The sequence below is a fragment of the Fusarium mangiferae genome, assembly GCF_900044065.1.
Source record: "Fusarium mangiferae strain MRC7560 genome assembly, contig: FMAN_scaffold002, whole genome shotgun sequence".
Classification (NCBI taxonomy): Eukaryota; Fungi; Ascomycota; class Sordariomycetes; order Hypocreales; family Nectriaceae; genus Fusarium; species Fusarium mangiferae.
Genome location: NW_024573922.1, coordinates 2,489,587 through 2,504,365, shown reverse-complemented (window position 1 = coordinate 2,504,365; position 14,779 = coordinate 2,489,587). Strand labels below are relative to the sequence as shown.

Below are 14,779 nucleotides of genomic sequence, written 5' to 3'. Positions count from 1 at the left end.
TCTTCATCATCATTGGTAGTTGTGCTGACCCGTACAATCATGCTGCACAATGCTGGAAGATCAGCTCAACACTTGTTGTTCAAGCATATGTACGGCAAGCACATTAGTTTCTTTCGTTCATACTCGACTATGGCGAAAATGTAAATATTGTTCGATTAATAAGCATATGCCAAGAGGCAGAAAAATGATACTTGACCACCTACATAGGTAAGTAGTCGGATGTCTCGGAGGACTTTCCACGATGATGTGAGGCTCGGGTTTTTGGTGATGGCCGAGCGTATGTGTTTAGGTTTTTTTGTCACCCTCGAAATGCCGTTGGGTCGGTCATGAAACTTGTCACTTTGGTTCCACCAAGGAGCGGTATTGGGCTCAAATCGTTGGTTTTCGAGATCAGCTATTGCATGTTTTGCTCATGTGGGAGTCCATAGATGTCGAATATTGTCTATATTCGATACACCCACCAGGGAACTCGTTCATAGTATCAAGCTTTTCACTTCATTGCATCCCTGACTTTTGATATATCCGGGTTCTGTGGCAGTATCGACGCTACCCAAGACGGGAATCGGCAATAGTAACATGCCTTATAAGAATTTTAGCATTGAGCTAACTTAGCGCTCGTGGAATCTTAGTTCATTTTGCGAGGACGATGACGTAAAATATCGGCATCGATTAGACGTGTATGGTTTCATTGCATGTCTTGTAGCCATAGATATGGTGCCTTTGGGCTTACTATGAACTTGGTAATGAATAAGCATGCAGCTTGGTTGAGAAAGCTTCGATGGGGGGGAAACGAATAAGGAAGTGTCCGAGGCCTTACGTGTAAGGACAGGGAGCTATGTACATAGGCAACTTGCCGTGCAAAGGTGAAGCCGCCGATATTAGTAGGTTCTGGGCACCAGTTTGAAGGGATCTTGGCATACAAGAGCCCACGCTATGCATAACCTTGAGAGTTGAGACAGATTGATGAACCCATGATAAGATGATCTTGTAGATTACATATGTATGATTGATTAGTCCGCAAACTCAAAATAAATCAGCTTCAAATCCTTCAGTCGGTGTGTTCTTGTTTATGATAGCCAATATCATATTGTCTGTGACATCCGGAAGATCCGGAGGTTGAAAGTCGGAGGTCGGAAGCACGAGGCGGAAGTTTCATCACATGAAGACGGGGTTAAAACACTACCGTGCTTCCGTGGATGATATAATTTCCTGTTGTCCTTGGTATCGGACTTTTGTATGACTCTAGATCACGATCGGTTGCCGCGGAATAGAGTTCAAGTCAGGGGCTTTGAGACGGTAATGAGTAAAGGAGTTTCTATGGGCATCTGTCGAATGATGGTGGTTGATGGGCACGGGCAAACAACACCATCATCGTCAGTCGAATTGTTTACCCTTGGAAGCTGAGTCTGCCCCTGTCTGACAAAGAGTTAGGATAGACACAAGGTGGAGAGATGCTATAGATTAAGTATCCTCTGTCACGAGAATGAGGCCATGTTCACCTTGAGTCAAGATAAGCTCATGAGTCTGCTTATAGCTATGTATTTTGTCCACGTCCAACATGTCACCTTTTCTATGACTGGTCCATTTATCACATTCATGGCATGTCAGCAGTGTAAAGTTGGTAGCGGACGATCCATTCTAACAAGACCCTTGTCTAGCTCGCCTCGGGCTCTTCTTCTTTTTCTTTCTGCGTGCACCTGTAGCCCTGTAATTGGCCCACTGACTTCCCCTAGCTCCCCTACAAGCCGGCATCCGGCAACAGGGCGGGGGTTGCAAGCTTGGGCCCAGGGTATTCCCTGCTTGTGGCTTGTCTTAGTGCTCCCGGTCGACTTAGACATGTCGTGTGCCCTCAGACTGTCATTAACTCCGGGTACAGGCAGCGAAAAATAATGGCCCAACAATCATGAATTACCTATTATCGATCATAGATCAGAAACTGCCAAGCTCAGTTGTTCTGAGTTGAGCTGAGATTAGCTGAGTCTTGTACCCGTGTACTATGTAGCAGTCAATATCAAGTATGCACTCCCCGAGCGTTCCGTCCACCCTCTCTCTGTTGCATCAAAACCCGTCTCTCCCCCCAACTACAAACGGACTTGTTGTGCTGCCTCTTCTCCCCATTACTCAGACGAATCGCATTGCATTGCATTGTATACATCATACCCTTTCTGCATTTCTTTCTTCTTGTTTGTACTCCGTATTGACTTGGCAGTTGGTATCGCTATATCCTGACTTATACCTTTCCGAGGCTGCCTGCCAGTTATATCTAGGACCCCATCTTCAGCGACAAGCCTCATACTTCATTGTCATCCTATAAAAAACTTAGTACTCGACTGTTGAGAAACCTTGTTAGCCATGGGAGTCGGTTCTTTTCTTGAGCCACTCATCGTCGTGACTCTCCTCTTTGGGGGTGCCTACTTCAACAGAAGTAAGGACTACAATTTCTGGACAAACAAGTCAGGAATCGCCAGCATCAAGAGTTATAAACGATCCGATGACTTCCCGAAGCGAGACTCGACCGATAGTCTTATGAGCGGATGGAGTGGTTCGCGGTCACCGAGTCTCGACTCAAGTTCTCAGCCGACTCTACGCCGCCGCAAGCTTCAAGTGCTTGGCTATAAGCGCATCGTGTCTACACCAAACACTCACATATTTGAGGATCGACTCCTGAGCCGCCTTCTCAAGAAGTTGCCATTCTTGGTCGAGTGTTGGTACTGGTTTCTTATTTACTTTGTGTACCAGGTCGGTCGTGCTATCACTGCGTTGACTCTCGATGAGGGCACTGTCGATGTTGCCCGCAGACACGCTCTACAAATCATCCACCTCGAACAACGGCTTCATATCTTCTGGGAGATAGACTTTCAGAAGTGGTTCCTGGCTCGACCTGCTCTTCTCCACTGGATCAACCGGATCTACTCATTCATCCACATTCCAGGCACCATTACCTTTCTTGTTGTCCTCTACTACTTCACCACCACCCGACATCGCCGCTATGCCGCTGGCCGTGTGAGATCTGATACAGTGGCTGCCGGTCCTGCTTTATACGAAGCCCGTCGACGTACCATGGCTATGTGCAATCTCCTTGCTTTCGTTGTCTTCACAAGCTGGCCTTGCATGCCTCCCCGTCTTTTGAGCGATCCTGAATATGAGGGCCCTGATGCTGAGGAGGCCAAGAGCTTTGGCTTTGTCGACAGTGTTCACAGTGGTACTGGAGAGAGCAGTGTCTGGACCACCAACCGATTCTGCAACCAATATGGTAAGTGGAAGTCGTAACGAATTTTGACTCGATAGAGAGCTAACTATGATTGTAGCGGCCATGCCATCTCTGCATTTTGGCTACTCTCTTCTTGTCGGCCTCACCGTCGCCACTATCCCTATTACCGGCCTACGATCTACCTCTTGGAAGCGAATAGTCATTGTTGCTGCTGGCATGTCATACCCAGCCTTGATTCTCACTGCTATTGTCGCCACAGCCAACCACTTCATTCTCGATGCCGTAGCTGGTGCTATGGTCTGCGCTATTGCCTGGAACTGTAACGACTTCCTCCTCAACTTCTGCATCCTCGAGGACTACTTCCTATCCATGCTTCGCCTTCACAAGCCAGTGAACTGGACCGACCCTGAAACAGCTGTCGAGCCCGAGTTCCAGACTGGTCTCCTGAGTGAAGACGTCTAGGGCTTGTAAGAGAGCTTTCGAGAACGAGCCCCACGAATTTTCTTCCTAAATACCCGACTCCGTTACTCCATTTGTTTTCAAGAGGGGAGCCTTTGTCTTATTTGTATAAGTCGTTTCAGCCTTTTCGAAGCATTCACAAGGTTTTCCATGTCTGGACAGGAATGAATCCTGTGGACGTAGTGTTAAGTTTGGCGACGGTGGCATGTTGTTAATTTGAAGAGTCGGGCCATTGATGATCTGAGCACTGGGGGATATTAGACGTGCGCAGAAAGGGGTTCAGTATGCCACACCATACGATATAGTAAATAAACCACTACCAATAATACTATCAGAACGAATATTACACTCTGTATCTTAGGTGAGACTGACTGCCGACACGTTCAAATGTACTTAATACGCCCTGAGTGTAATGCTTATGAGCGTTGACGAAATAAAATAAAAATTATATTTCCTAGTGCTCCTAGACGAATCACACCCGAAACTTGATGTTATCCTGAGCTTCTTTCTGGTGAGAAACAAAAACCTTGTAGAGTGTGTCCTAAACTTACAGTGTCATCCATGATCCTCGGCAGGGATCATGATAATGAGACTTGCTAAAGTACGGGCTGGACTCCCTCAAAGTATCTTCATATTGGTGGCCTCTTGTAAAATTGTATGGATAGCCGCCCTAGTCATTGACGTGGTTAAGGCTCATTTACGTATTTGCAGTACGCGGTCACTGAAGTAATTCAAAGCCATCCCATGCCTCATACTCATGACGACGCAAGCTGAACTTCATCTCCCACCAATAAACTGCTGTCATGATGCTTTTCTGGTAAGCCCTATGAGCACGGGTACATGTGTCTCTGCTAAAACTGCGCTGTTTGACAGCAGATACAGCCACGAGCTCAGGTACCGTTGCTAAGATGGGGTGGGGAGCTTCTGTGGCGGGGCACGTCGTCATCTGTGATCCGTTTGGGCAAGAGACAGACAGCTGCCTTTCACTTGCTTGCGTCTACTCACATGCCACCACCTGAACTACCTTATTCTTCATCATTCTTTTTTTGTATCGTCACCATTTATATACCGTTACTACACACTCAAAAATCTGGCTGTGACTCTGAATAAAAGAGAAGCTGAGGACAAAGGCTACTCAAGACGAAAGCTGCTGAAAGCGACAGCTCTGCTACTTTCTTCCCATGTCGCAGCAGGATTCTGGGGCAGCTGATGCCCCGCCACAGCAGCCCTCGCGACGATCTGCGTCACCATCAAACAGCTTCTATGCGCTGAGCGATGATGAGGAGGGCGAGTATAACACTATCAGAAATGCCGAGACTGGAAGAGGTGTAAAGCTTCTCTTTTCCAAGAGCAAGGTCAGTAACACCCGAGCCTATGTCCTGCGGCAGAGGTTGCGCTGCAGAATGACGGACGACATCTGACAATTGCAGGTTTATGTTCACCCAACACCTTCTTCAAAGGACAACATCCCAGGATACATCGCACTTCTCCAGCAACGAGGCCATCACGAAGAACGTCCTACTTCATCCGCTTCCAATGAATCAGCCACGATCGCCTCCTCGGATCTGCTTCTTGCCTGGATCCCCGAATCTGCCCTTGGGGATTCCGCCAGCATCTACGTCAAGGTTGACCTTTGCGATGGAGACTCACCCCCGAAACAGTCCTACCTGGTTCCTCCCCCGCCGACCGTCACTAGCCATGTTGGATCTGTCGGTGGATATGCGTTTGCAATTCCTGTGAGCGCCGTCTATTCGCTCCTCGTTCGGCCTCCGAGCCTCGGCTGGTGGTATGGATCCGTCATCATCAACTCCCGTGCGGGCGACAGCTTTCCCGCCCTTTTCTTCCATGACAATGAGTGCCAAAGCACGATCCTGCAAAAGAAGAAGATCGCGCGTGATACATTTGATCCTTTTGGAGAATCAGGACAGATGTTCTGGGGTGGCGATGAGGTTGTGAAGTGGCTGCGTCGTTACGTCAAGATTGAGCGATCTGGTGCTGAACCCAACATTTACTTAATTGAGCCATCAAAGGAGGATAGCGAAGCATTCGGCCACAAACTCACTTCCAGCCCATCACAAATCGGTCGTCAGGATAGCAATGTGGGAACGCAGCGCAGCGCCGCAGGACCGTCAAATCGAGATGCAGAGATGGACCCTTTCGTCAAGTTGATCAAGGAAACTGGATGGAATATCATGGAGAAATTCAGCAAAGTAACCACCTTTACTCGGAGAGCGGCTCAAGATATTGTCGAGAACCCGAACTTACCTCCACAAGTAAGACGGCTCTTGAGAAATCCGGAAGTTCAGACGCTTCAAGACGAGTTCGACAGCGCCAGGATCTATCTCGCTCGCTGGGCTATGGGCATCCAGGAACAGAGCGACCGTGATCGGAGACAGAGGATATGGTCTGCTAATGATGTTATGGAGCTTGAGGATACCGATGTTGGCGAATTTGAACTTCTCGAAGGAGCCAGCAACCTTTCACTTGAGGAACGCCGAAAGACTGTGACAATGAAGGAGTGGAATACCTTCTTCGACCCTCAAACTGGCCGATTATCAATCACTATCGATGAGGTCAAGGAGCGTGTCTTCCACGGAGGTCTTGACTCTGAGGACGGTGTTCGAAAGGAAGCGTGGCTTTTCCTTCTTGGCGTCTATGAATGGTATAGCACTGCTGATGAGAGAAAGGCACAAATCGCCTCACTACGGGACCAGTACTACAAGCTCAAGCTTTCGTGGTGGGAGAGGCTTGAAGGTGATGGAGGTGAAGGCGACACTGGAGAGTGGTGGCGTGAGCAAAAGGGACGAATCGGTAAGTTGCTCACCATCTCTCAGCCTTTCTCTCCCGAGGAGTATACTTACAATTTATCTACAGAAAAAGATGTCCACCGAACGGACCGCAATGTGCCCATTTTCATGGGCGAGGATATTCCCCATCCTGACCCAAGCTCACCTTTTGCCGAAGTTGGCACCAACGTCCACCTTGAGCAGATGAAGGAAATGCTCCTGACTTACAACGAGTACAATAAGGACCTAGGCTATGTTCAGGGTATGTCAGATCTATTGGCACCGATCTACGCAGTGATCCAAGACGATGCCGTTGCATTCTGGGGTTTCCAGAAGTTCATGGAGCGTATGGAACGCAACTTTCTGCGTGATCAGTCTGGCATGCGTAACCAGCTTCTGACTCTGGACCAGTTGGTTCAGTTCATGGACCCAGCACTCTGGAACCATCTACAAAAGGCAGACAGCACCAACTTTTTCTTCTTCTTCCGCATGATACTTGTTTGGTATAAGCGGGAGTTTGCCTGGCTTGACGTTCTTCGATTATGGGAGGGGTTGTGGACTGATTATATGAGCGCGAACTTCCATCTCTTTATTGCACTGGCGATTCTTGAGAGACATCGCGATGTCATTATGGAGCACTTGCAACATTTCGATGAGGTGCTCAAATATGGTAGGAGATTTTGGTTAATACGGACACTGATCAATATGCTAACGTTAGACAGTCAATGAACTCTCCAACACAATCGATCTTGAGGCGACTCTGATCCGGGCAGAAACTCTCTTCAAGAGGTTCCAGCGACTTGTTGATGCTGTCGACAAGAAACAGAACTTCCCAGCTCCTCGGTACAATCAGAAGGAACCGTCAAAATCTTCTGAGCAGACCGAATCAGGACCATCCAAGGGCGGCAAGGCATCTGGCAAGGGCAAAGCTGCTGAGCCAGCGGCGCCTCCGCCGCAGCCAAAGACGATTACACCTGAGTTGCGCAAACTTTTAAGCAAGGAGGTGGAAGTGCTCCCGAGGAAAACAGTTGCGCAAAAGGGCGATGGTATGCCAAACAAATGAGTACCTGTGAACAAGTAGTTGAGGTTATGTTGTTTAACGTCTGATGTATGTATTTTTATGTTTTAGGAATTTCCTGGTTCAGTAATTTCTGGCAAGGAGTTCATGGTATGGCGGTAAGTCAGCAATGTTTTTGATATAAATATATATATACGAAGCCCTTTATTACCATCGGGTCTGAATACACAAGATGCATATCAAGATTCTTTGGTACGGGACATAACATGGAGTAAACAAAAGTCCATATTACCAGGTAAAACGCCGCTCTATCCTATCAAGGAACGTAAACGCCAGACATCCAACGTATGCTTCGCTTCTTCTTACAAGAAGGGACTTTATCTGTATCCCCTTGGTCCGCTGGGCAAGCCTCCTCTCCTCAGCCCAGCGTTACCGCCACCGCTTGCTTGATCATACATTCCGCCTGGCGCAAATCGATCTTCATAACCGCCGCCGCCACCACCACCACCACCTCCTCCTCCATTATTTCCACCGGGAGGGTTGAAAGGTCCTTGACTTCCAGCCTGAGGACTTGTTGTTCGCGATCCTCCTCCCCAAAGCCTCTGTCGCAATCTATCTTGCGCAGATCCTCCACCTCCACCTCCACCTCCCGAAGCACCACCAGGTGGCACGCTCGCCGTTTCGGGCCTACCGAATTGACCGCCCGTGCTCTGGTAGCTACCCGCGCGCTGCTGACTTGGCAGTGGTCGCCTATTAATATCACCGCCGCCGCCAGGTTGCAACGAGGCAGGTGCTCGTCCACCTCCAGCCCGAAGACTCTGAGGCGCTTGTTGTTGTGGCTGTTGCGGTCCGTTGTCCCATAGACTACTTAGACCACCGTGTTGCTGGCCTGGAGCGCCGGGGCGCTGGCCTGCTTGTGGTGTCATGACTGGCTGTATGGGTTGTTGGGTTGGTGCCTTGGGATCCGCGGGCAGCCATGGGGGGAATGGGCGCCCCTTTTCTGTGTAATAGCCACGAAGAACGCGGCAGACGTGAGTATCGTCTTCGGAGTCGCCGTCTTGTTCGCTGGAGAGAAGATTCTGGCGGAGAGAGGAGATTTGAGAAGATGTCTTCTGGACAAGGTTTGAATACCAGGACGCCATGATGTGTTGTGTTAAAGTGTGTCTTTTCTAGCTAATATGTTCGTAGAGTTTCGCATCGATGGTTAATCAAGTGGAATGACGCTGCGCCCTGTCGCGCGATGGGCTTGCTTGATGTGGGATGAGGAAGCGATATCGAAACCCAGAGGATGGCTTGAGCTGTAATTGAAGGTCCGAGGGGTGAGCGCAATGTTCTGTCGCAGTCGCAGTTGATTAGGTGGTGCAGCCAGCTGCTGTCGTGATAAGCCAGGGTTGTAAGAGAGGTACTGTCAGAGTCAAGAAGGTCAGAGATGGCCTATTTGAAGAGCGAAGACGGAAGATGGGAGGTGAAGCAGTCGGGTGACGTTTCGAAAGGGATTCTCGAAGTGGAAGTGGGCTGGGGGAGTTTCATAGGTGCCTGAACTAAAATGCGCTGTAGGTTTGGGCGGGGCAATTGTAGGACTCGGTAGTGGAGCAAGGCCTAGGTAGGTAAGGTACATAAGCATTTGTCTCAACAGAGCCTCTCACAAGTGACAAGACCCATAACAAGCATGAAAGGGCAAATGGTTTCAAAACGTTTCAAGTACAACAAATTCATATAAAAGAATTGGCAACCTATTTTGGTATCTATACCTTACCGAGAATTAGCTCAGCAAAAATGAAGCATATTGCCATGTGATATCCTCAGACAGGAGGAACATATTGACATATGCTTCACCCTTCATAAACCCCTTTTTTTTCCGTCTTGCTGAGAAAATACAAACTCCTCAAACGCCGAAGCCTGATTTTTGAGACCGTCAATTACCATGTGAGATCGTTGGTGAGCATCAGCTTCTCCTTCTCCTCCTGTCTGGGCTTCTTGTTCTTCATCTTGATGGCACGTCCACGCTTTCGCTTGTTGCCAGACTTCTCGGTCTCGGACTCTTCGCTGTCATCGTCATCATCCTCATCTTCGTCGTCCTCCTCCTCATTTTCGCTCTCGAGCCAGTCCTCAAGGTCGCCGAGCTCCTCGTCACTCTCCTCGATATCGGAAACATACTCAACCTGGTTCTCCAGGTTGTCGTCTTCCTCCTCACTCCATTCAGCCTCCTCGCCGTTCTCGTCAAGACCCTTGTCCAGGTCCTTGTCACGTTGACCCTCGCCGTCACGCTCCATGGCATTAAGAACCTTCTTCCAGATGGATTCGCTGACATTGAGAGGCTGGTCACCGTAAGCGCCCTGTCGAAGACGCTCAACAAGCTCGCGCTCAATGGTTCGTTCCAGCTTGGCAGCAGCCTCGGCCTTGCGCTCACGGGCCTGCTCACGGTGTCTGATCTTAGGGGCCATCTTAGGAACAAGCTTCTCACCCAATCGTTCTTCCTCGGCCGCAATACGACGCATGCGAGTTTGAACCTGTGTCAAGCGGGTGAGACGTTGCTTGCACTTGTGAATGAGGAAATTAGGCCAGTATATAAGCTTCTCGTCTATCATGGACAATGCCTTGGAGTAATTGCTGGGCAGTTTGTAGCGTTGCCACTATGACGATGATTAGCATCTCGTCACCTTGTATAATTACCTGAAGTCTTACAAGTTTGCTTGGGAGGTGGGCCCTTTCTGGAGTTTTGATCAACAAGTACAATCGATTTTGATGCTCCCTGACTGTAGCGTATCGCGAGTTCGCGAGAGGACATGACTGGCGATTGCACAGGCCTGTGACATTGTGCTCGTTGCGGCAGAAGGTCTGAGCTTTGTTGGTTCTGGATAAGAAGTCAGCCTGATCTTCGACTCATGGTTGGTTCTGGTCCGAGTTTGAGGATCCAGGAAGGGCAAGGAAGGAAGCAAGAACTTACTTGATCTTAAAGGCGCAGAATTGTTGTCCTATAATTTGCCAGACTAGCTCGTCACTGCAGCCACTGAAGCTCATCGTGAGAACGGGGTAGCTGGTCCTGGTGTTGGTGATAGTTTGGTGTTGCTGTTGTGTCTTGTCCAAGTCTCCGACCAGACGGAAGACGACAATGGTTCGGGGTGCGGGGCTAGTAACACCGTGTAGACAGCACGGTAATTATCACTAAGCAAAGTGATAGCTGATTCGAGAATTGCTGGCGAGGTTATTGAGATCGTGCCGCGTTGAGAGTGAGGATATAGAGAAAGCCACAGCAAAATGGAGATGGCAGACAAGGATGAGGCGAATTTTCGTGGCGCCGTACAGAACAAGAGATACTGGCGCTCTATCGACAATACGTTGTCAATCCGGGCCCAGGATATCTTTGTTGAACCTGGATGATGATATGTCGTTTGCGACTGCGATGAGCGAGGTAGAGAGATCTTGGAGTCTTTGGAGTTTTTTTTTACTTGACTGCGCTATCAGATAAGAATGCGACCCACTAACCCACTAGGTAGCCCACCCACAGCACTCATAACAGCCACTTACAGCGTTCCATTTTCAATGCCCACTTTGAGTCCGGGAAATAGTACTTCCGAATGGCTGGCATGCGTTCCCGTCCTAGGTGGTGAACCTGGAAACGAGTACGTACCTGGTTGACAAGTTGGGATAGCATCATCTTGGAACTTGGCCTGCTGTAGCCGCGTAACACACGCAACGTCAACGAACTTCCTTTCCGGTCGCGTCCAACACAACCAGTCGCTTCGCCGCTTACGACTCGATCTTTCTTCTATACCCGATCAAATTTCCTTCATCCCCCCACGGGGAGCTTACGTCGCCGACATCGCCGCATAACTCGTCCTCTCCAGCTCCATAAACACCATCGCCCAAGATGCCGACCGCCGGCCTCAAGACCATCATCGCCCTCTCCTTCGTCCTCGCCGTTGGATTCCTCCTCGTTATTCTCTCCTGCGCTCTGTGGAAGGTGTATTATCCTCTCCTCGTCGTCGCCACCTATGTCATTGCGCCTATTCCCAACTGGATCTGCGGACACTGCGCCAACCCTGATGACTTCGTGGAGAGCTCTGGCGCTGCGGTTCTAGACTTGGGACGCTTCTTTACAGGTTTCTTTGTTGTTATGGGAATTGGTAAGTCCTGCTCAGCCGGCGCAACGCTGCTGATGCTACTGGAATGCTTACCGTGCTGGAACTCACGTGGCTGACTGTTACATAGCTCTCCCTGTCGTTCTCGCTCACTCCGGCCTCATCGAGGTGCAAGCCATGGTTATGTCCATAATTGGCGGTCTATTGATCTACGGAACCATTGTCAGCTTCGGCATGTTTTTCCACGAGGAGCAAGATTTCTAAATGCGCGCGCAATACGGAGTCGCATAAACCAGCAACACTCGGAGTTACCGAGCCAACGATGGATACAGAATGTTGCGTTTCAGGAAGAGGAGGATAACCGCTAGTATAAAGTCTGTATAACGCGTGTATGATCACAGAGGACAAAGGAGTCACATGGGCATTCAGCGGGGTCCTCACGTCAGTCTCGGCTATTCGCAAGGGGAATACTTGGGCTTCAGGACGGCAAAGGGAGGTTATAGTCGGTCGTCAAAGGTATCCTTGTTTACGAGGAATATATCGTATCATCTTCTGCTATGTTCCCCATGTTTCGGTCCTATCCCATCCGTCTATGTTGTTGAATTCCAAACCAAAAACTCCGACGATGTGTACGTTGAGGTATCATGTCCAAAGTCAAATGCTGCGCCTGTCCATCCATCTAATCCAATCTGGCCTCTTGGTTGAGATCCAAGTTATGCCGCGTCTCTGAATACACCCATAGGACCGGCAAGTTTGGTAAACATCTCATCCCTTTCACCTTCAGGGGTACTCAGGATTGTTACCGCACCTCCAGCTCCGATTCTCCAAACTTCTCTGGGCTCTGTCTCGCCCTCTTCGGCTGGAGCCGTCTCACCGTCCCATCTAAACATGGTTCGGATTGTGACACTCCAGTCTCCTGCACCTGCGACATCCATATATCCTACAACACCAGAGTAGAGACTTCGCTCATGTTGACCCTCAATGATCTGTAGAAGCTCGCAGCTGCGCTTTTTTGGCGCCCCCGTCATACTTCCAGGAGGTAAAGCCGCGGCAAGGGCATCCAACCCGGTATAAGGGCAGTGAGAGTCAAAGCTGCTTCGGCGAGCGCCATGAGGCTTGTTTCCATTGCGGCCTGGGAGTTGTCCGTTGACCACAGTGATCATCTGGAAGACCGTGGCATATTCCTCTACCTTCATGAGGTCAGGAACTGTGACATGGCCAACGCCACAGACACCATGTAGATCATGGCGAACCAGATCGACAATCATGAGGTTCTCAGCCACTTCCTTTGGCACATGAAGAATCTTCTCAGCCTGCGCGAGAGTTGACACAGCCTCTGACTTGCGAACTGTTCCCTTCATGGGCCTCATTGAGCATAGTCCTTTGCTGTCGTATCGAAGGAAACGCTCAGGAGAGCAACTCAACATCGTGGCGCCACCAAGACGGATGAAAGACCCAAAGGGAGCCGGCTGTCGCTGTCTCAAGGTCTGATATATGGCCCATGGGTTTCTCCCGTTGTTTCTTGAACGAGGCCTTGCCATGGTCGTTTGCGATGTGAGACAAAGTTCGTAAGACTCACCCGCTGCAATGAAATCCTGGCAAACACGAACTTGCTCTTCATACCTGTCTGGCTGTGGTGTTGTGATATTGATTTCCTTGTTCTGGGCACGGATCTCGATGAAATGCCCATTGACTCCGTTTCTCACCTTGGTCGCATTCCAATAGTCGGACTGTTGAATTCTTCCCGCCATCTTATCAAGCCATGCATCGTTTGATCCTCGAGCCTTCAGATTTTGAACATATGCAACGCCAGCTCTGTGATCAAGAACAATGCTCTTCGTTACCCAGGCTAGACAAATGTCTGGTCTCTTGTGGCCTCGATCTTCCGGGACCATCTTCTTCTCGAGGCCGTGTAGTCCCATCTCATAGGTGATGAATCCCATGAAACCGCCCTTGAAAGCTGAAGTTGATCGGTCAGAACCAGGGGGATGGCTCCGGTTCTCCCAGAAGTCTGAGATAACCTCCCATACGGTGATTGTGCCGTCGTTGAGGCTTATCATCTCGGTTTCATCCTTTCCGTCTGTACTCGGGAGCCGTGCCGTAACATAGTCATCGCATACGTTATACTCGAACCGCAGCGTATTGTCAACTTCGAGAGCTATGATGCTGTTCAATGCTAGTGCATCTCCGTTCTTAGAACTCGATGAGTCAAGGATAATGTTTTCTCCCTTTTCCAGCCCCAGCATCTCGACGAGTTCTGGCACGCCAGCCCCCTGAGGCAAGGTGATTGTACGATGTGTGTATTCAGACCCCTTCGCAAAGTCTCTCAGCGAAGTTTCAGGTGCGTTTGGATTCAACCACAGATCGCCCAAGTGTTCCTTGTGCGCAGCTGCAGACTCCAGGTGATTCGGCGGCGAAAGAGTCTGAATCTCTAGCAAAGGTCCCTGTACTCGTCGTCCATGATATTTGTTCCATTGCAGCGCGGCTTGGAACCAGTTGATGAGGACTCCCTGGGCATTCTTCTCCGTGCAAACAGACTCAGGGTGGTACTGAAGTCCCCAGAATGGCTTCTTTTTGTGTCTCACACCTTGGAGGATCTGTTCCCTTCGCCCATCATCTCTAAACTCTGTTGCCCATGCCAATGGTGAAAACTCCGAAGTCGGCCTCCATCGGTTCTCTTCTGTCCAGCCATCGCTGTATTGGCCAATATCAACACAGAGACTGTGATATAGAGTAGCCTTGAAGGAAGGCACTCCGCAGAATATGTCTTCTCCTCGATGCTCAATCTCCCTCACCATCCCGTGAAGACCCCTCTTGAGTCTTCTCACTGACCCGCCATGCGCAGCAAGCAAACTCTGAAATCCAAGGCAAATGCCCAGAACTGGCAGTTGAAGATGCTCAGGGAGATCCCAAAGAAGATTGAACGCCCCAACGTCTTCGGGATTAAGCGGCGATCCAGGGCCGGGGCCGCAGACTACGGCGTCAAATTGGGCAAGATTATCGATAAACTCTTGCTCTGTCCATTTTGCGGGTGCATCATCGTCGCTGACTCTATCAAGCACTGAGAGGTCGATTCTTATGACGAAGATATCAGCGCCGAGAATTTGACGGAGCAGCGAGACGATATTGAATGTAAACGAATCAAAGGCATCAATAAAAAGAATCCGCTTCGGCGCTCCACCCGAGGGCTCTGAGCCTGTAGTCATAGTCCAGAATTATCTCA

General features: G+C 49.6%; 6 protein-coding genes across 6 annotated transcripts; 3 read left to right on the top strand and 3 right to left on the bottom strand.

Moving 5' to 3' along the window:
• Positions 1-2,352: 2,352 nt before the first annotated feature.
• On the top strand, positions 2,353-3,673 carry FMAN_05863 (uncharacterized protein; the record flags this gene model as incomplete). Its single annotated transcript, XM_041827428.1, has 2 exons — positions 2,353-3,253; positions 3,309-3,673. 2 exons carry the CDS (start codon positions 2,353-2,355, stop codon positions 3,671-3,673), a joined length of 1,266 nt encoding a protein of 421 aa, XP_041678392.1.
• A 1,178-nt stretch (positions 3,674-4,851) lies between these two features.
• Positions 4,852-7,519, top strand: FMAN_05864 (putative GTPase activating protein; the record flags this gene model as incomplete). Its single annotated transcript, XM_041827427.1, has 4 exons — positions 4,852-5,025; positions 5,101-6,481; positions 6,545-7,126; positions 7,179-7,519. 4 exons carry the CDS (start codon positions 4,852-4,854, stop codon positions 7,517-7,519), a joined length of 2,478 nt encoding a protein of 825 aa, XP_041678391.1.
• A 332-nt stretch (positions 7,520-7,851) lies between these two features.
• On the bottom strand, positions 7,852-8,616 carry FMAN_05865 (uncharacterized protein; the record flags this gene model as incomplete). The annotated part of the gene is made up of 1 exon (XM_041827426.1): positions 7,852-8,616. The coding sequence occupies one exon, from the start codon at positions 8,614-8,616 to the stop codon at positions 7,852-7,854; it is 765 nt and encodes a 254-aa protein (XP_041678390.1).
• Positions 8,617-9,393: 777 nt separating this feature from the next.
• Positions 9,394-10,495, bottom strand: FMAN_05866 (putative MAK16 protein; the record flags this gene model as incomplete). Its single annotated transcript, XM_041827425.1, has 3 exons — positions 9,394-10,107; positions 10,160-10,328; positions 10,422-10,495. The coding sequence occupies 3 exons, from the start codon at positions 10,493-10,495 to the stop codon at positions 9,394-9,396; spliced, it is 957 nt and encodes a 318-aa protein (XP_041678389.1).
• Positions 10,496-11,345: 850 nt separating this feature from the next.
• FMAN_05867 (putative VPS55-involved in late endosome to vacuole trafficking) lies at positions 11,346-11,820 on the top strand (the record flags this gene model as incomplete). Its single annotated transcript, XM_041827424.1, has 2 exons — positions 11,346-11,601; positions 11,687-11,820. 2 exons carry the CDS (start codon positions 11,346-11,348, stop codon positions 11,818-11,820), a joined length of 390 nt encoding a protein of 129 aa, XP_041678388.1.
• Positions 11,821-12,269: 449 nt separating this feature from the next.
• On the bottom strand, positions 12,270-14,762 carry FMAN_05868 (uncharacterized protein; the record flags this gene model as incomplete). Its single annotated transcript, XM_041827423.1, has 1 exon — positions 12,270-14,762. The coding sequence occupies one exon, from the start codon at positions 14,760-14,762 to the stop codon at positions 12,270-12,272; it is 2,493 nt and encodes an 830-aa protein (XP_041678387.1).
• Positions 14,763-14,779: the final 17 nt, after the last annotated feature.